The sequence below is a fragment of the Mastomys coucha genome, unplaced genomic scaffold (assembly GCF_008632895.1).
Source record: "Mastomys coucha isolate ucsf_1 unplaced genomic scaffold, UCSF_Mcou_1 pScaffold23, whole genome shotgun sequence".
NCBI classification, from domain to species: domain Eukaryota; kingdom Metazoa; phylum Chordata; class Mammalia; order Rodentia; family Muridae; genus Mastomys; species Mastomys coucha.
Window position 1 is genome coordinate 88480794 of NW_022196906.1, and position 21772 is coordinate 88502565.

General features: G+C 41.0%; 1 protein-coding gene across 1 annotated transcript in view; it reads left to right on the plus strand.

The window, feature by feature from the left end:
* Positions 1-21772, plus strand: part of Slc9a9 (solute carrier family 9 member A9) — a 544400-nt gene that overhangs the window by 246165 nt on the left and 276463 nt on the right. Inside the window, exon 8 of the mRNA XM_031346346.1 lies at positions 1540-1645. Coding sequence (XP_031202206.1) covers positions 1540-1645 — 106 coding nt within the window. The remainder of the gene's footprint in view (positions 1-1539; positions 1646-21772) is intronic.

The following is a 21772-nucleotide window of genomic DNA, read 5'->3' on the forward strand; positions in this document are numbered from 1 at the left end:
CAGAGAATTGGTGGCACCAAGTGGGTTAGGTCTATGACTAAGAGAGTGGAGAATTTTGAATCCTACCATTCTGACTCTTGGTATTCTGGTATTCTAAAACTTAACAAATGATTTTCCACATACCCATCTGTACTGGCTGGTTTTGTGTGTCAACTTGACACAGGCTGAAGTTATCAGAGAGAAGGGAGCTTCAGTTGGGGAAGTGCCTCCATGAGATCCAGCTGTGGAGCATTTTCTCAGTGATCAAGGGGGTAGGGCTCCTTGTGGGTGGTGCCATCCCTGGGCTGGAAGTCTTGGGTTCTATAAGAAAGCAGGCTGAGCAAGCCAGGGGAAGCAAGCCAGTAAGGAACATCCCTCCATGGCCTCTGCATCAGCTCCTGCTTTCTGACCTGCTTAAGTTCCAGTCCTGACTTCCTTGGTGATAAACAGCCATGTGGAAGTAAGCTAAATAAACCCTTTCCTCTCCAACTTGCTTCTTGGTCATGATGTTTGTGCAGGAATAGAAACCCTGACTAAGACACCATCCCATTCCTCTCTGTAAACTTGGGGGGAGATGTATTAATCTTATTGCCAACTATACAGGACAGAAGGGAGGCCGAGGCTAGTACACTGCTTGGTAATCACACACCCAGTGTGTGTGTGTGGTCAAGCCAATGGCTGAACACAAATATTCCACCCCAGAGGTCAAAGCTCAAGCTTTTCTCTCCGTAACAGGCACTGTCCACCCTTTAACATAGACTGGGTTTCATTATTTTCTTCTAAAAGCCTTAGATTATAAGCTAATCATACCACATTATTTTTTAGGGCATTTTGTGCCTAACAAACATGTTAGCAATATGACAACTCCCCATCATTGCAGACTATCTTCCCATAACCTATTCTCTGTCCAGCTTGGGTCAGCATCCTTTATTTATTTTATTTTTCTAATTTAGAATTTACAGATTATTGCCCAGATATCACCTTTATCAAAATGAATCTTTTTTTTTTTTTTTTTTGGCCAAAAGGTATTTTATTTGATTTAAAAATCAAAGTAATTCTCCTCATCTATTGATACCAAAAGAGCATGTTCCCCTCTCACTATGAATAACTGCCTTCCCTGCTCTATCTCCCCCCCAGAGGAGAGAGTTCCACAGAGGGACCTACTTCAGGCTACATCCTACAGACTGGTACCATCACCTCCTCTAAGGGACTCGTCTGATTCCAAGGCTCAATCTTTTGCTTGCCCCTTCTCTATCTGCCAGTGTTTCTGAGGTGATACTCCAAGGGCTAAACCACATTCAAGAGATTTCATACCCACAGTCTGCTGGTAGACAGTCTTAGTAGAGACTCTTTGAAAAAATTAAATTTGTATGGGTGTGTTCAGCCTGCAGTGGAGCATGGACGTCACACTAACTCCTTGGGGCCTTGGTGCTACCCCTACTCAGATATGGAGAAATAGACTTTGGTTCTTCAACTGTCATGGCTGAATCCATTCCTCTTAGCTGACAAGGAGATTGAGTTATAAAACCTGTTGTTGTTTTCCTTAACATGCCTTGTCACTTGACCAAATTTACCAAGCTCCGTGAGTTCCCAATGCTGGAGACAGGCCTGTTTTTCCTCCTTTCTTGGAGTGCCTTCCTGTCTGCGGAGGCTGCCGGCTTAACAGGTCAGTGCTTTATGCTGCAGTGTGAGCAAGGCCTGTGAATGTGGGTTGTTGTGTGTGTCTCGGTGTGGAATCTTCCCAGCTCAGCAGGAGGGGGAATGAAGGCTCTCTTAAATAGTGAATTGAATGGATTCTATCAGAATCAGCCTCTGCCGAGCTCCCTGGGGAGAAATAATAAAAAATAATTCATCCACTTTGTGCAGAATAGTTTAACAGAATGATTTCAAAATGTTCTTTTCTTCCTTTTGGATAGGAGGGGATGGTGAAAGGGACTGGCCAATAGTTATGATGGATGACATTACAAATGAAAGGCTACAGGCACTGTGATGGGACACACACCCAGCCTCAGCAGGGAGAAGGAAGCCCGTGGCTTCTGCCTCCCAACAGCAGGCTCCAGTGTGGGCAGCCTCTCCAGAGTGTGCATATCTCACACATATCAGTGTTCATAATCTTTGCACAGCTGCCTGGGCAAGTACGAACACCAAATGCCAGTGGGTGGCTCTACAAGTCTCGTGTTCCATATTGCAGAAAGTCTACAGAGTCCTCCGAAGTTGTACAGTTGATCTAGGGAAACCTGTCTTAAGACTCATGAGCTTTAGATTCTTTGCTATGGATTCCTCAACCAAACTGTTGGTCTGTCACTGCGAGGGTATTCTGGGATAACTGTACCAGCTGGGTGCTTTTCATGTATAGGAGTCAACAAAGCTCTAAGCCTGACTCTGCTTCTTTGATGGTTCAGTACTGGGCACCTATCTACCCACCACATTTTAACTGTCAAGAAATCTGTGAGACTCACTACAACACCATTACCCATAGTAAAATCTGTGTCCTTGGGATATTTTCAGTCTAATGGATAAATAACCTAAGCAACAATTGAAGTGGACACTCAATGAGGATATTCCATAAACCACTGTCCTAGATGATCTCAATCTACAGAAAGACTCAAAAAGAAGAAGTGTCCCAGTCCACTGTGTGCTGAGTCCTGAGGCTGAGATTTAAAACTAGAAACTTCAGTTCCAAACTCTTAGGCAGTCCCATGACAAATAAGCCTCCCCTGTGGGAGACCGGGCTGATCTACAACAGAGGGTCATTGGGTCCCAGGAGCCTGCCTTGTCCATTTGCTGTTGGTCATCTCTGGTCTGTTACTGCATATCATTTTAGCATGGTGACTAGTTGATAAACTGACCTGAAACACTGTAAAGCCTCATGGGCCCTGTATTCCCATAGGTTTCTAGCCAGAAATCTACCTTGAAAGTTCTCATGATACTCAAATCAAGGAGGCACCACCAGATTCCACCTTCCTGAGCATGTTATCCAAATTATTGCAACTCAAAGACTGTTATGTTGATATGTTGTCATGTTACAAAGGAGTTTGCTGAAGAGCTGTGCATTCGGGGCCTACAATAGATAATATTGTTTAAATGAAACAACCCTTTATATCACAGTTACTCAAAATCATTGTTTCCCCTTTCTTCTTGTTCTATAGTTAACTTGTAAAAATATCTACATTACTCTAACAGTAAGAATACATATTTGACTTCTAGGAAGACTAGGGAGTATATTCTAATGTACACACACACACACATACTCACACACATACACACACTCATACACACACACACATCTAAAACATGTACATTTCTATGAATGAAGATTTTCTATTTCAGGGTCCATTCAACTACATCTTGCTCTAGAAAGTACTTCTAAGGTTAGAGTTCGCAGGAAACTCTGTATGGTGGTTCTTCTTACCTTGCTCTTTCACAAGACTTCTCAACCTGCATGTCATGGGACCTCTTAGTTAAGAATAAACATTCATGTTTTGGGATAGAGTTTTTCTGCAAAATTAGACGGCTGTGTGTTGCTATAGTTTGTCAATAAGCATGGCTCTGAGCTCTCTGGAACTCTTCTCGGATGCCTAAGGACCTCACAGATGGACAGTAGCAGGAATGGGCTTTGGTAGTAGGAAGACCCCAGTGTCTATGACTGCACCCAGCAGCAGGCTTTCCTGAGCAGTACTCCAGATTTAGGCATTATGCCTAAGAGCCATTTGATTCAAACCAAGCTAGGTATGAGCATTTCCTACTGCCAAAGACCAAGACTGGTCAGCCCAAATCGCTTATGTGTTTATTTGTTATTTAATCCTTGCCGGTTTCCAAACTGGCTTTGTAACAAGGAATAATACCAGCCATGCATATCGTGGGGCCTCTTAGTTGAGAATAAACATTCGTGTTCTGGGATAGAGCTTTTCTGCAAAATTAGGCAGCTGTGGGTTGCTATAGTTTGGCAATGGACGTGGCTCTGAGCCCTCTGCTCACCAAAGTCAAACGAGAACATGTTAACTCACTCAGGACTAAAGCAGCCCTTGTCAAAGAAAGCCACCTTTATTTATAAAAATGGGCAAAAATTTTTAAGTGACAGTTACTAAAATTTTAGGAGGCTTTATCAGTTGGATCATCATGTGCAGAGTTTGAACAGCAGAATAGAAATATCTTTAATAGCCATTCTGGGAAACTTGGAGACTCATTCTTCATCTGGTCACTTCCCATATTCACCTCCAATGAAATCTGAGGTTCTGATAGCCAATGCAATCTAATTTCATATCATGATAATGGGGCCATCCTACAATGGAAGTAAATTAGTATGGTACAAAGATAAGACCTAGAGATCTCTTAAAAATGCTTACCAAATGAATATGCAGCAGTTGAATACAGTGGAGTATAAAGTGGAATGAGCCCAGGAACGAAGGAGACCAGCTTACCTGGCACACTAACAGCGCAGCAAGCAGGGTCTAAACATGGTACCCATATGCCACCTTTTCCCAGAAAGAATCCCTGAGCCTGAGCATCATCAAGTAGGTCCTCAAGGACATCACCCTGGAAGCTGGGCTATGAGCCCTCCATGTCTACTTCACGTCTTTTGTAGGTTCTATGAGTTAGTTTTCCCATAAGACTTGGCTTTGAAAACAGGATGTCTACCATTTTGACTATAGCAGGTTTGTTTTTATCATATATATCATTATTGTTAACTTACTTCTATGGAAAGACCTTTACTGTAGAAAATTTTAAAAGTATACATTTGCAGAAGGAAACAAATTTAGAGACAGCTTGTATCATTACTTCCTATTTATAACTACTATTAATGTTCTACTGTGTCCACTTAAGAAAAGTAGTAAACAACTCAACAGTTTATAACAATTGCTTTTTATGACATTCAATAATGTGGTATGTAAACTTCCCTTAACTTATTCTACCAAGCCTTTTGATTGTTTACAGTTTTTAATATTAATATTTTCAAAGTAGTAATCCTTATAACTAGTTATATGGATTTTTATTTATATAACCACCTGAAAAAAATTTCTGGGCTAGTATCTTAAGTTTCTGAGCACTACCCTAACTGTCTTTGGTAATAGTCGGACTTCCCCTTGTGTGACAGCCAACATAGGCATTCACTCACAGCATCAACCTATTAAACACACTGATCTATCTGATCATTGAGTTCTGTTTCCCTCTGCACTCCCCTTTTACTGAACAAAAGCATCCTAAGGGCACGTTGCTGTTTATCAGCATCTCATCTTTGCTCTTGGTCCTCTTTTCTTCTCAGTCAATTCCTTGTCTTGCCACCTTTTGTTCTCATTGCTCTTTATCAAGAAAGGTAAGCTGTCAATTGTTATATACTCTACAAATTCTCTTCAACTTGTACTTGCCCTTTTATTTTATTAAGTGTTTGTGTGTATGTGCTCACGCATGTGCATGCATGCTCCCACATATGTATGTGGTGCTCATGAATGTAAAGGCCAGAGGTTGACATATGTACCTTCTTTGGTTACTCTCCATCCTATATATTGAGGCAGGGTCCTTGATGAACTCATCACTCACAGATTTGGCTTGTCTGGCTAGCCAGTGCTCTCGGGGATCCCATTCTCTATGTCTCAAATGATGGGATTACATGTGGGTCATCACCGGATGGCCATTTCCATGAGTACTGGGGAGGGATCTGAACTTTGATCCTCATGCTTTTTCAGCAAGCCCTTTAGTCATGGAATCGGAATCGTCTCTCCAGCCCCCTTTTCCTTTTTAAATAAGTTACATCTTGTTGGTTGATCTCATATAATATGGTGAGTGTAGACATTTTCAAGTTTTGATAAGTTTATCCCCTTTCTATAAGACCCTCACATTTCTTTAACGATAATATATCCTTTATTGTCGTAATTGTTTGGTTTTATTTGTGGGGTAGAATAGAGATTTTATTTTCTTCCCAGATAGTAAGCCACTTGTTCTAGGGACCCATGGATTTAAATCCGTCTGTGTGCTCATGTATTATGTATGTATTCTAGGATTCCCGTTGTTCACTTAGCTTTTGATCTTCACTCATTGAATTATCCCAGCTTCATGGTTTATCTTAATATCCAATGGATAAGGGCTGGAGAGATGGCTGATGGCTCAGTGGTTAAGAGCACTGATTACTCTTCCAGAGGACCTAGGTTTGGTCCCCAGCATGCACATGGTAGCTAACAATCATCTGTAACTCCAACTCCAGAGGATCCAATGCCCTCTTCCAGCTTTCATAGATGCTACAAGCATGTGGTACATAAACAAACATGCCTTCATAGGCAAAACACCCATACACATAAAATAAAAACAAATCTCAAAAATTAATATAGATATATAAACATATATCTCCAATAGATCAATCTCCTACATCTCCTTCTCATTTTAAAAGGCCCTCTGCTATCTGTAGTATTCATAGTTTTATCATTCTAAATGAATTAGAAATGATGTTATGTTTTAAACAGAAAATAATTTGAAAATTATATCTATTTATTTGTCTTTTTATGTCCCTCAGTAACTTTATATGATTATCTTCATATTAGACTTACAAATTCTTTTTTAAGTATCTCTTTAGCTATTTATAGTGTGGGGTTCTACAACAAATGGGGGCTTGCCTGTCTGTACGCATCTGATCTCACTACCTTACTTCATTTACTCTTTGAAGTTCTGTAATATAGTACTGACCTGATGTGTAGGCTTAAACAGGAGATATTATAATAGGCTACCAGGTCCACAAAGTCAAGACTGAAGCATCAAAGGCACTGTCTGTACCTTTTGGTGTGTGTGTGTGTGTGTGTGTGTGTGTGTGTGTGTGTGTGTGTGTGTGTGTATGTGTGTATGTGTGTGTATGTGTGTGTATGTGTGTGTGTGTGTATGCATGTATACACATGTACATGTGCCAGAGCTCTATATCAGGTGTATTATTCAATCTCTTTAATTCAATCTCACTGACCTAGAACTTACCTAGTAGATTAGACTGGCTGACCACCAAGTCCTATGGATCCTCTTGTCTCCACCTCCCCAATACTAGGATTATAGGATGCTGCCATGCCCAGTTTTTTTTTTTAAACTGGATTCTGAGGCACTGAAATCAGGTCCTCAGTCAACATACTGAGTCTCCCATGCCTTGATGCTTGTCTTTTGAATTTTTGAATAAGTCAGTACATCAGAGAATCAAATTTCTCAACTGTGCATCCCAGACTCCATGGTAGAGTAGGAAGCTCCTCTCTGTACCTAACAGAATTCCTACAGTTTCTTTCTAACCACTGGTCAGACTATCCCAGAGCAGAGCCATGGACTAAGTCAATGATCATCATGAATTTCATTAACCTATACTTTGATTTCCATATGTGCTAAGGTAAAAATTAAGACATGTGAATAGGAAAATAGGCTAGTCTAGAGTAGAGGAGTGTAGTAGCCATGTACTTGTGCATCTGTCTATCTCCCATTCCCACTTCCACTGATCGTAATATGTCAGTGTTATTTAAGGAAATACACACACACACACACACACACACACACACACACACACACACTCCATTGGATAATAGTATCTTAAGCGAGGTGTTTCACCCTCCCTTACTAAAATGATTGACAGCTTCTGTAGCCAGGTCCACCAAACCCTTTCCCTGGGATGTGAATCTTTAGGAGACAGATAGGAAGATGCATAAGTGCTGGTACCTGCCCTTTGCAATAGCAGAACCTCACTGAGACCTTCAATTCCTTCCTGCCAGTGAAGCTTAGCACTGTCTTGGTGCCTTTTCTCCCCTGAGACTTACCATACATCCTTTCAATAAATTCCCTCTGGTGACAGTAGCTAGGGTCTGTTTTGATTGTTCACAAAGATGCCTAAACAGGATCAAAGAAATAGCGATCTCACAAGCCACCCACAAGGTACCCACAAGTTGATGACAGACCAGGAAGGAAGTGAGGTTCAAAGCCAGCACAGCCTTGAGGCAAGAGTACTTGGGGCCATCTTATGCCAGGTGCATACTTAAGAGACAAACCAACAAACAAAAATCAAGCCTTTTAAAGAGGGTTTGCATGGTGCTCATTAGCCTTGTCATTTCAGCTTCGTATGAGATTAATCGTAAGCACTCCAGTGGGAAGGGGCTTTCTCACTTCCACATCTCCAACGTTCTCTTCGGTTGTCACTAATTTGATGATGATCATTTGATTTATTTCCATCATCTTTCCCTTCGATTTTTTGCCACTTCAATGTCTGCCACCACCTCATCTCGGTCTCTTGGAAACCACCTGCAAGAGTATTCAATAGTCACAGAGAAGAACTTGGTTTTATAAGGAAACAAGTGGCTTTTAGACATGCAAATGAAGGCTGCTGGCATTTCTGCTCCTCAGAAGTACGCTGCTGCTGGAAATACAGGTGCGGGTGGGGAAGCTTGCTCAGGAAGATTGGACAGGTACAAAGTGTAAATGAAAAGCTTTGGGGGGAGGGGAGTGCACACATTGAAATGGACAATGGGGATTCTTCGCAGCAAGAAGAGTCCAGCAGGAAAGAATTTACGAGGCTGTGTGTGCCTGGCTTTCCTAGCCAGCTGTGCAGGGAGCAGCCGCTGGCTTCTGGCTCTTCAGCTGACTCACAGGAACTGGGACAAGCCATTCTTTTAATTGGCTCTTATCTCCTCACTGCCAGAGCAAAGGGGTTTCATTAGTTTCCAGGGAGAGACTCTGTCCACGTACTGAACACGACTTTTGAGAAAATTGTGGACCCTGACATGTTCTCTCCAAGATATTTCTGGTATACCTGTGTCCCTGTCTTCTGATCAGTAGAGGTCTTCCTCATGCAGAGACCTACTTTCTAAAAGTCGTTAGGTTACTAAGCCATTATTTTAAATTGAATATTGAAAATAACTCAGCAGCATTATGTATAACATAATCCCTAATGAAATTGAATTCTGTCATAGGAGCTGATGTTCAGTTTATGAAGATAACCAAAAAGCACAGCTGGAAAGGTGATTTGAAAATTCATTTTTATAATCTCTTTCCCAGCTGAGACTTTGGGGGTCCAGGTTTTGCCAGAAGCAAACTTTCAGGGCTGTCATTAAATACCAACGTGGGTGATTTCTAATGGTCACACTGACACGGCGTCTAATGATTCCCTGCTCCTAGGCACGGGTAGAAGAAATTCATCTTCCATTTTTAGATTCCCAGGGCCTATTTTATAGCCACGGAGGAAGGAGGGAGGGAATTGTCATACCTCACTCTCTCACACAAAATTTAAACAATATAGCACACTATTTATTCAGCTTAGAATGGTTTCAGTCTAAAAAAAAACCAAACTTGTAAAATCTGAAGGAAACTAGCTTTGATTGTTTGGCAAAACTGGGGGACTTTGAAGTGTGAGCCTAAAGAATAAAGGTTCTGTGACAAATAAATAAGTAAACAACCATTCAAAGGTTAATGTTAGGCCTGATTTGGTCCTTTCACTGAGAGAGCTGACCAAGAGGTGCAACAAAGATTCTCTTGGCACATCCAGGGATCCCAACAGTGAAGCCATGTCAGTCCCATCATCACCCACATGTCCCTATTGGTCTGCAGTCTCAGGCCCTAATTACGCTGCCTGGTGAGGAAGAGGTGACACATGTCAGGTCAGTTCCAGAAAGGCTTTTGTGGAGTGAAGAGGGAACCTGGGGGAGTCTCTTGTCTTTCACAATAGCTGGAGGAAATAGATCTCCCGCTGCAGCGACTTCTCCTGACATGCTAAGACTTCGCTTGATCTCTGTGACTGGGCTTGTTGCTTCTCATCTTTAACATCTCACAGATTGGCAAAAAGAGGTCGAAAAATTCTAAAGAAAGCTTTCAGCTTAGAAGTGAATGTGTTCTGTTTGGCTTGCATCTGACGTGGTGTATGCCTGGACTGTGATATAATCTTTATGGTGTTCTGTAATTAAAGCAAATTGCTGCGAGGGTCTTAATTTGAACTGTTTGTTTGGTTTTTTTTTTTTTCCTTTTTTTTTTTTTAAAACCAATCTGCCTAGCACCTCTTCGCCCAAGAGCTCACTGCTCTTGATTTCACACTGACAGGACCATGTATACATTATGAAGACAAGACTCCTGACAGATAAGGAACAGTGTTTAACCAAGAGGCTCAAAATGTTAGGCCTCCAGGCTGCAGGAACAATTGTACCCATTGTTCCCAAGGAGACTAGTTACTGACGCTCTGAACCATGGGTAAGCATACCACAGTGCAGGCTCAGTAAACAGGTATAGCACACATCTTCTCCAGATGGAGCTCATCAGCTCACGCCCGCACTATCTCAACCAAATTGCCCTTCATACCCCTATCCAAACCACCTGTACGAGTAACTAAAGTCCTGGACAATCTTACCCTGACTTCTTCGCTGTGAGTGTTCTCAGGCAATACCTCAAGAGTGTCAGGAGGCAGAGTGAAAGAAAAAAGATAAAATGAGTTCTCAAGAACTATATTCTTCACGGAAGTATAAAAATTGTCAGACTGTGACACAAATAACCAATATACAGGTAATGAAAGAAAAGGTAGTCAAAGATCTTTCCGAATGTGTACTTCAATGGCCTCCCTCACTAAAACAGGATGGAGAAGGACACTCTCAATTTCTTTTCCTAGTGCTACGATTAAATACTCTGACAGAAGCTATTTAAGGAAGGAGGGGGATAGTTTAGCTCCCAGTTCAAGGTACAGTCCACCACAATGGGGAAGTCAAGGCAGCAGGAGCTTGAAACAGCTGGTCACATGACACCTACAGACAGAAGACTAAAATGATGAATGCACAGCAGTGCTCAGCATGCTCTCTCCATCTTATGGAGCTCCTGCCAGGCAGTGGTCCTGCCCAGTCAAGCAGGTCTTCAAACATCAATTAAAATGTAACCAAGATAAGCCCCTGGAGGCATTCCCGGCAGCTGATTCTAGATTCTGTAAGATTAGCAATTGTCACTAACTCTCACTGACAACCATTAGGTGACTTAAAGACCTTCATGACCTTACTCATGTGGACCAGCCACCTGGGAAGGTGCAACTCCAGTTAATAGGTGTGATTACTGATTAGGAATTTCAGCTATCCTGTTATAATTATGTTCACTGAATCTAAGGCAGATGAGCTTTGGCTGATGAATTACCAAAACCTTAGGCAAACTGTCACGAGTCTAGGGTTCTCTTCTCTCCCCTAACCTTCAAGTTAAACTGTAAAAAGTAGTCACTAATTAAGAATTTTCATACATAGCTAGTTAAGGGTCTGAGGACATGGGGGTTGCTTAGTAGAAATTTGAAAACTTTGCAATGTGAAATAATTCTGGAATGCATATTCTGTCTGTGCCAGAGAAGTCAGGGACGAGGACATAGGTTCGTGCTGTTTTCCCTCTTAAGTTCCACAGATTCCCAACCAATCCGCCAGCTGCCCAGCTGCCAAGCATAGGGAATGAGACAGTAAATGAACACTTTGGAAGCTTAGAGTCCTTCATATTCCCTGAAGGAGTTTTCCATTCTGTTAAATCTTTGACTTGCAGCTCCAAGTTCTCTCTCAGTAGCAAACCTGTCAGAATGGCTTCTTTTATGAGATCAGGTATAAAGAAATGCATAGCCTGAAAAATAACCCATTGACCTTGAGACCCTCAGAGTACTGCGGAAGAACAAGGCACATTGTTTTAGTTTTCTTGCACTCTTTCTGTGTTCTGGTAATATAATCAATACTTCCTGTTTAAAAATGCAATATTCTCCAACCTCATAAACCCCTCAAGTCTGCATTTAATGTCAAAGAAAATTATGCTTCGTGTGACAGACATTTATTTCTATGCTTCCCTATCTGAAGGCTTTATCGGCTTCTAATGAGAAAAGGATGGGGCATAATGCTATCACTGGCTGAGAGTATAAGTGACAATGGACTTGAATAAAACAGTTGAATATAAGGAAAAAATGGATCCTACTACTAATCAATCCTCATAAAACATTTATTTGTATGTAGGGATATAAACCATCACCTTAGGTTCTCTTTTCAAAGTAAATAAGCATTTCCTTAAATGGAGAAGAATTAATTTGAGACACAAGCACTTGAGTCCCTACTGTCTTCTTGAAACTGTTAGAGGTTGGAGACAATACAGAGAGAAAAGCGTTGGACATATCTCCTGAGGATAAGGAGGTGGACAGGAGGTCAGTGTGCATCTGTAGGCCCCCCATGCACTCCTCCCATTCCATATCCACAGACCTTGTCACAATGTAAGAGCTGTGGTGTTCCTAACACAGACACTTTAAGTTGAAGATGCTGAGACGTTACTGCCTACAGCAGTGCTTGCTAAACTATCTGACTCTTACAGACTGAAATATAAATAAGTCTCTCATATGCCACATGGTTTCATTTCCTGTTCATAAGAGTTCTTAGATTTCTTAACAGTACACAAAAGTGCTTGTAATAATTATGAAGTCCTCATATTTTCTTCCAACTTTTAGTTGTCTTATTCCCAATTTAAAACCACAGCTGCAGACTACCCTTCTTAATTTACGGAGGAGACAATGGGATTTAGTGGAATGCAATTAATTTAAATTGAACCAATCATCCAATTTGTTCCATGTCTGAACAATCACCTAAGGGTCCCAGGCCTCTTCATTCCCAATGTAGTATTATTCATTTTATATAATTTACAGCTACAGGATCATGAACCTTGATCATGTAAGCAAGCAAAGTGATCCGGACGTCTCTGCGGGGGTCCAGAGTATAAGTAACAGAGGATGGTGTAAATAGTATTTGGTTATTCAAAAGACAGCAATTGTTGCATGAAAACTGACCTCTCTGGAAATAATTTACATACCAACAGTATCATTATTTTTACCAAATAGCTGTTTCCTGAATTTTCTTGCCAGTGAATTTGAACTGAACTGTGTGCTTTGTGGTTTCTCAAAACAGTTCTTTTAACTAGTGTCTGAAAGTGTTGGTTCTAATTTTTGTTCAAAATTGCATAAATGAGTCCCTGTGGCCAAGCCTTTTATGACCTTGCCCACCACTGAAACCTCAGTGGGCAGATGCTGAAAGGCGATTTTGTGCACAAACATGAGTCAGACATTCTTACTTTCTCTAAACTGCTTCCTGATTTCTTCCAGGGTTGCATTTAATGGCTTCTTGTTTTTCCAAGGGTTATATAAATAGAATCAACATATTTTATATGATACAAAATGAAGAATATTTTCTCTTTTTGTTTTATTACTTATTTGAGAATTCCATTCAATGCATTTTAATCACACTCCCTCTTTCCCCCAACTTTTACTAGATCCTCCATCAAACCCTCATCTGCCCAACATTGTGTCTTCTTTTTTTAAAAAAAAAACCCTTGGATTCCAATTTGTGCTGCCCATATATTCTTGAATGTGTAGCTTTCTACTAGAGCATCGTGAATCTACAGAGACATACTAAAGAAAAATTCTCTCTCTCTCTCTCTCTCTCTCTCTCTCTCTCTCTCTCTCTCTCTCTCTCTCCCCCTCCCTCCCTCCTTCTTTCCCTCCCTTCCTCCCTCCCTCTCTCTCTCTCCTGGCAGCATTCAATTGCCAATAGCTCCTCATGCAGTTGTGGGACCTAGTGCCCATCTCTCCTCTCCATGCTAGCCGTTTTTACAGCTTTAGCTGGCATAGGTCTCTTGCATTCTGTCAACCACTGTGAGTTCACGCATGCAGCTGCCCTGCTATGTTCAGGAAAAGACTGAAACTTGTAGTTACCTCTGCCTCTGCTCTTGCATCCTTTCAGCCCTTAAGCTTTGTGACAGGGGGTTGGGGTATGCACATCCCATTTAGGGATGAGAAATATGCAGTTTCCTATTCTCTGCACCTTGACCAGTTGTGAGCCTGTGTGTTAATCACCACCTACTGCAAATAGAAGCTTCTCTGATAAGGGTTTATATATGGATTAATATAGGCTTATGAAGAGAAGTCACTGGGAATCAGTTTAATAATATGTCCATTTAGCAGAATAATAGTAAGTACCTGGTCCTCCCCTAGAACTTATGACCTGTTTAGGAATGAATTTCGTCTTGTAGAGCAGGTCTTAAATCAAACCAGAAAGTGATTGGTTACTCCCATTATGCTCATGCCACCGTTGCCCCAGTGAGCATGTATTGTTAGATCAGCCTATACGGTAGCTCTCCGAGTTCACAGTTGGGTAAGACAGATGATTACGTTCTCCTCCAGTAGGATGCACAGCACCTTCTAACACTGTGAAAGCTAGCCAGTGCAGAGGAAGCTTCCAGGTCAATATCAGCTTGATTTCTCCAAGCTCTATGATTCAAGTATGAGGTGTCTTCAGAAATAGGTTCTAACTATCAAATCAATAACACTGGCAATAGCCTGTAATGTTTTGTTTAGAGGTCTATAGGATTCACAGACCAACAGCCCAAAAGAGGTTATCCTATTCCTGAACCTTCCCTCTATGCCCTCCTTTCTCCTGCCTGATCCCCAACCTGACTTTAACCCTTCCTGTTCCATTATACCCCTTTAATCTTTCTATCACTGACTTTCACCCCCACTCTCTTGAAAGCCTTTACTAATTGCCTAACCTCTATGGGTATTCCCAATAGAACACACATACCTGAAAATTCAAATCTAACACCAGCAAATGAGACATATGTGTAACATTTATCTTTCTGAGTTAATGCTGTCCTGCTCACTGTAAAATTTCCTCCAAATAGTTTTGTTTTTATCCCTTTGGTTTTGACCTAGAGTAGATACTTGTGAGTTGATTTTAGTTTCATCCACTTACCCACAAGTTCCATTTTTCTGAGCAGCTGAGTAATATAGTCTATTGTGTAACATAGTCCATTATGAGTAATATAGTCCCTCGTGCTTCCCTTACCTATTCATCAGTTGATGGGCATCTAGACTGTTTCCATGTCTAGCTATTGTGGATAGAGCAACCATGAACTGTCTGGTTGGATTATTAAGAGTAAGGAATTTCTTCTTAACCTGTTTTCGTCATTCCAGTTTTAAGGGGGAGATAAGGCAACAGATGACCTCTAAGGGCATAGAATGTACAAAGCACATATGTCTTGTCACATCATTCAGTGGAAACAGTTGTATTTGTCCTTTGAATGAGTTTCTCCAGCTTATTCCCCCCTTCATGTCTGGCTCATTTCTTCTACTTCTAATATGTACTGGCTGGTTTTGTGTCAACTGGAAAAAGGAGCTCTGGCTGAGGAAATGCCTCCATGCAATCCAGCTGTAAGGCATTTTCTCAATTAGTGATGAAGAGGGGAGGGACCCTTGTGGGCAGTACCATCCCTGGGCTGGTAGTCTTGGGTTCTATAAGAAAGCAAGCTGAGCAAGCCAGGTGAAGCAAGCCAGTAAGGAACATCTCTCCATGGCCTCTGCATCAGGTCTTGCTTTCTGATCTGCTTGAGTTCCAGTCCTGACTTCCTTTGGTGATGAACAGCAGTGTGGAAGTGTAAGCTGAATAAACCCTTTCCTCCCCAACTTGCTTCTTGGTCATGATGTTTGTGCAGGAATAGAAACCCTGACTAAGACATAATACTTATGGGAAAACTTTATATTTACTGAATTTTATTAATATGCTTAGTTGGGAAAGCATCTTAATGTGTAGAATATTGCTTTATACTTAGAACAAACCTGAGAAACATCTGGGTGCTATCCAAATGAGAAAGCTGAATCTTCAAGATGTGAAGTCGTTGGCCAATACCACTAGTGGGGAGCAGACAGAATACTGAATGAATTGAGGTTGTTGATATGTATATGGTCATGCCAAGGACTCCAATACCTCAGACCCATGGAAATGACAAAGCCTAACTCTAGTTCATGTGAGAATGTTGAGAGAATCAACCACAGGTTGCTCATTCCAGTTGTTGACTGCCTGAGACTGTTTCCCTATGAAACAACCCCAGCTGAGACTAGCTGGCCCTTCCTCCCATACACTGTGCATAGTAAACAGTTTTCCAGTTCCAAGTGTAGAAGGCACTCTTTATTCCAGAGAGGACAGGCTACCAAACCACAGATTTTCTGTATGTGTACTTATCATTCCTGCATCCCCACTCTGTCCTCATTAGGTTTCCCAATCCAAGTCATGCTGAACCTGTCAAACACTCATTTTCTAACCATGTGAAGAAACATATAATGAAAACCTGGGTGAGACCCAGACTGGTCCTCTGGGCTCCTGATAGGCATGGAATAAGCATTCTTTCTCCATTCTATATTGTACTTACCATTGGCATCATTAGATGCTAGCTGATTTTTATTATATTTATTTTGAATCTATTTTATGCCACATTAATAAGCTCTATATAAAGCTATAAAATTTCCTGCAAATAATTTTGGTTTTATCCCTTTGGTTTTGACATAGAGTATATGCTTTGTTATGTTTATTTCTAAGAAAGTTATTATAAATTTAATATTATAATTTTTCTAATATGATTTTATCTTCAACCTCAGCCTCATTAAAAAAAAGTCTACTTCACAATGTCTAGTGGGCACATTTAGTTGCCTGTGTCTTTTGTTAATTTCTGAGCCTATGAAACTTTGATAAAAAATAATATGATAATTTTACAGCAATTAAATGATAGACATTGTTTCCTTTCTTTGGAGGGGAAATTTTACTGAACTATTTGATGGTAAAATATATTGTTAACTTACTCTGGGTAAGTAATTTTTTAACTCACCAGTATTGCTTCTTAAAAAAAAAAGAAAGAAAAAAGAATTAAAGGCCTCAAAAGTCCTAAATAATAATTGTTCTCTGAAACAAAAATTTATTTCATAGAACCATGTTAATTCAGAAAAGCCAGAGAAGAGGAAACAGAAAAAAATATGATGTAAAATTCCCTTAACATTATCAAGAGACACTGATAAAATAAGAAATGAAGGGGCACAACAAAAAATGTATTGTCCCCTCCCATAGAATCAAGAACATGGTAGGGGTCTCATCTAAGGGCTATCCAAGGTTAAGACCAAGCTGTAGCAAGAATGAATTGGTCAAAGCTTGCTCCTTGAAGTTCAGTGTAAGGACTGGAATATATCCTGACAATATAAAAATGTAGAGTTTGGGCCTTACTCCAAAATTACTGTATTTTAATAAGATTCCCTGAACTTGCTGACCTGGATACCCACTAACTGCATTTTGTTGAATTCTAGAATTTCTCCTGTCTAAGGCAGATTCTTAAGCTGCAATAGAACTTCCAGAAAGGGTAAGGGTCTTCTAGTGTCTAAGGAGGACGATGACAGGTCTGACAGCATATTCCAGAAGTGCTGAGGGCAGGGAGCAGGAGGGATGAGAAACAACAGTGCACACACTCAGAAGAGAGGGCCTGGGTTCCTCCTGATGAGCTGCCTCTGTCCTTGGCATAGACAGCAGAAGTTCCCATTCTCCTTGTTTTTTTTTTCTTTCCATAAAGCAGGTTTTTTTTTTTTTTAACAGCTCTAATCCACAAGCAATCAGCTTCTTTAAACAAGATTATTCAATTTCATTTTTGATTAAAATACAGTTATAATCACCCTCCAGTCCTTCTCTCTCCAACCTCTCTCATACTCTCTTGCCACTAAAATACATAACCTTTTTAACTATTAGATATATACACACATATATACACATATATGGTGATATACATAATATATAGTGATATTATATAACATAACTTAAGTACATATAATAAATAATATATCAATGTATTAATAATAATAAATAATATATTGATATATATAAATATATATAATATAAATTGATAAATTAATTCTGGAGGATTGATGAAATGTGTTTAGGAATGAGTAAAGCATAGAACTCAAGTATATCTACCTTCCACTTGATTAAAAGGAGCCCTTTCTACAGTGGAAAATGACCATTAACTTGAACATATATCCAAAGATGAGAATGTTCATACTCCATTATAGAGTAACACATATGTTCTGCAAAGGCCACGGGATTGAAAATAAGACTACATACCTAGGTCCGAACTGTCCAACTTCTGTGGTCCTTGTTCTGAGCTCTTTCTAGTCCTAAGCCACTTCTTATTCCAACCCCCTGATGCTTTTTATAAATACCTATTCCAATCATATGGAGAATTGAAAAAGAGAATGAGTTGAGACCTCTAGGATATGTCTCCTCTGCCTTGATGTATTGGTGGTCCCAGTTCTAAAGGGGAAGATACAAGCTGGTATTTCTAAATGGCAAGTGTATTGTTCCAGAGAGCAAATGTGAACCTCAGGACTAGGCAAATCTATGAGAAACACAAACAGGAAATGAGAGCCGGGGGTCGTAGGCCCCTGGCCCTGACTGAAGTCACTTCCTGGCTGCCCTTTCTTTCTCTGAGAGGTGTGTAGAGCTGGCCTGGAAATGCTATAAAAGGCAAACAGTGAAGTGGGAAGGGAGGCAGGACATACCTGCAGAAGTAGGGGCAAGAACCACGGTGAGGTGCACCCAAGCAGAAAGCAGGGCAGAGAACAGGAGAGGGGGTCCTCCGTCCTGTTAGCTAGTCCCCCTCTGGGGCTGCACCCTGGCAGAAGCAGATAGCGCCCACAGGAGAGTGTGGCATGTGATCTCTACAACCAGGACCATTGTCAAGAAGGAAGGTGGATCGCCCAAAGAGCCCTTGGCCTCTTGTCTCTTACATGTGGCTGTCTGAAACACAACTAAATTTAAGGCTGCTGTGCAGAGCCCTGCACGACAGTAACACAAGAACTACCTAGGTTACAAATAAAATGTGCATTAGAAAACAGAAAATGATCCACTCTGAATTTGTTCTACGATGAGAATTTTTATGGATACTACAGTTCCCCCTTGCTCGTGGGACATGGTCAAAGACCCCACCTGTGCCTGAGTCCTGGGCATTGCCTAACCTGCTAGGCATAGTAAGAGATTAGTAACAACAAATACAAACCGAATGAACAATTAAAACAATAAACTAAAAGCTATTTTAAATAGAAGCATTTCTGGAATTTTCCATCAAAACTTTTCAGATCAGAATGGAATGCAGACAACTGAAAGCGTAATGTGAAACTTCCGATAAGAAGGGCCAGCGTAGGTGAGAAACAAGAAACACAGTTTCAAAGTGTGCTTGGCTTATAAAAGTCATTCTAATCATAGTAATTTATGTAATTTAATTAATTACCAGCCTATAGAATTATGATCATGTATGCTAAAATTAAAGGTCAAATCAACGTTATTGCTTTACTTTAATTACAACAGCAAGCTTCTGATCACATGATCTTCATGGTTTGTCATGCATATGATGGAGCTATACACATGATTTTGAACATATTTAGTAGGGACATCGTATGTTAGTGTTCCACAGGAGGCAAGGAAATGAAAGACAGTGGAGTGATAGAAAACCCTGCTCAGAGGATGAGGGGAGCCAGTGAGGATGTGAAATCCCTATATATCTTCTTCCCTGGAATATCAGAAATGACAGCTTTCAGATAGATAGAGATCATTTCAAAACCTGTGTAGATGGCCTAACGTAGGGAGAAAAGCAAAGCAAGTTGGGGGAAAAAATTGCATCTCATCTGTCACATCCAAGGTGACCAAGGTGACTTTAGTCCCTCATCCATTCCACAGAGAGAAATATTCAATTATTTACCAACAGCACTCACAGGTTTCTGGTGCTTCTCTAGGATTAATGGCCAGAGATGTTCTCAGACTCTGTTTCTGTGAAGAAGGCAGAAAAACAGACAAGGGCAGAAACTGTTGGATGACAGTAGAAAACATAGAGCGGGGGAGCCAAAGAGAAGGGTCAAGAATGATGAAAGGGTCAATTTTACAAAGTGGTTAGGGGCAGTTTGTCGGTGGGACATCTGAAGAGACACCCTGTCTTATTGCATCCTGCTTCTCTGTCAGGATGCCCAGGCACCACAAGCACACCACCTGGCGGAGGCAGGGCAAAGTCTGAAATGGGGAGACCACAGTGATACCTGATCTCTTCTCCGGGTACCTGGAAGAGGAAGTCAGGAATGGGTCTGAGGTCTACTTTTCTCCTTGGGGCATCTGTGCCAGGTAGAGAAGAGAAGGCTGAGAGGAGGAGGTGGAGTCCAGGACTAGTAGAATCTAACTGGGAGTAAGTGCCAAGAGTACTGCAGGGTCTGGGGTGGAGAAAGCTGTCCTCTGGAGTTTTAAGTGCCACTCTTTAGTCAAGGCCGTCCGTCTGGCAGTCCTTAATGAAGCAGCCTGTTCCCACTGGTTTATTTGATGGTGGACATAAAGGACATTCTATTTAGGATGAACCAGGAATTATATACTGCTTGCAGGAAGAAATACCCAGGAAAGGGAGGCTATTGGCTGAAGGCTCAGGGCTATCTAGATACCTCATTAGAGGAACTCTAGGTGTTATGCTATGTGACTGAGTACCCATGGTCATCTAGTGTGGTGTAGTGGTTATGTGTTCCAGGGCAGGTACAGAGAGACAGGTTGGGAATGGCTCCACTCCTGGTGTCAACTCTCTGTGATGCCCGGGGTTTGAGCTCATTCAACATTACCAGTTCTTATGCCTATCTGGTAGCATGGTCTCACATGCCCTATATAATACTCAAAGGAAAGAGGGAACCATAAGGGTGTTTTGCTATGAGCATTCCTAATTCTGGATGCTCAAGGCCCTTGGGCAGGATGTATAGTCAGGACCATGAATCAGGAGGAAGCATGTTAAAAATAAGGCCAGAGAGCTGTGGAGAGGGAAGACTGAACAGGGCTAGACTCTGGGAGTACATTATAATGTTCTTGGCAGAAGTCTCACATGACCTGAAATGTTTTTGAAGGATCATTGTGTCTTGACGAGCAGGATGTGAGGGACCAACTGGGGAGGTTGGGACTTCAGCTAGAAAGCCATTGCTGTCATTCAAGCTAAAAAACGATGATTGCTTAAGAAGAGGACATTAGGGCTAAAAGAGTTGGAAAGTGGTTGGGCTTGGCTAATAAATGCAATTGATACTGTGTAGTGGGAGAAGGAAAGGGGGAGTGTAAAGGCAGGACCGCAGGGAAAATAAAGATACTGTGCTGAACCAAGGGAGACAGCAAGCTGGGATGCTGGGTCACAAGGAGCCCGAGTCTGCGTGAAAGGATACAGCAGTCTAGTAACCAAGAGGAGGGAGAGGAAACCAGCTCACTGGAGGTGTCTACCATGCTGAGCCCCTCCTGACCCTGCAAAGGATCTTACCCATTCTTATTCTCAGAATAATTCACTGCCCACCACACTTTTGCATTTATCCACATGCTCTCCAGAACATCAATACACTGGTCAAGTGGTTTCCCAGTAAGGAGGGGTTCAGTGGACTCTCAATCAGAGGACTCCCCTGCAGACTTGAGATAGATGCACCATGATATTTTTAAACAAACACAGAGAAACATTTCATATCCAAACAATATGAATGGTGATCCTCCTACCGCCTCAACATCTTACCACCCTTAAGTATTCCTGGTCCTGCTTGAATTTTTATAGAAATTCTGTGAAGAGTTATGTTAGATCTCTTTCTTTCTTTTTCTTCTCTTAGAATTTCCCAAGAGATGCTAAGAAACTAAAAACTTAACAAAAATCTCCAGAAACATTTATTAGATAAACATTTCTTAACAAATTTTTCTTCCTTGTGTTTTTCTTTATCTAAAAATTTAAAACATAATGTTAAAAGGTATGTACAATGTAAATAAATGGCTATGTACTAGTATTATATAAACATGTTTTAACAATATTTTATCTGATACCAACTTGAAAAATAACCACCATGTAAATAGATGTATGCAGTTTACATATGAAAAAGCTCAGCCCTTTAAAATTCTTTATCTCAAGCTCATTTGAAATGCCAGTATTCAGCTCACATAGCTCTATACTCTTAAGGATCATCAGCATTTAATTT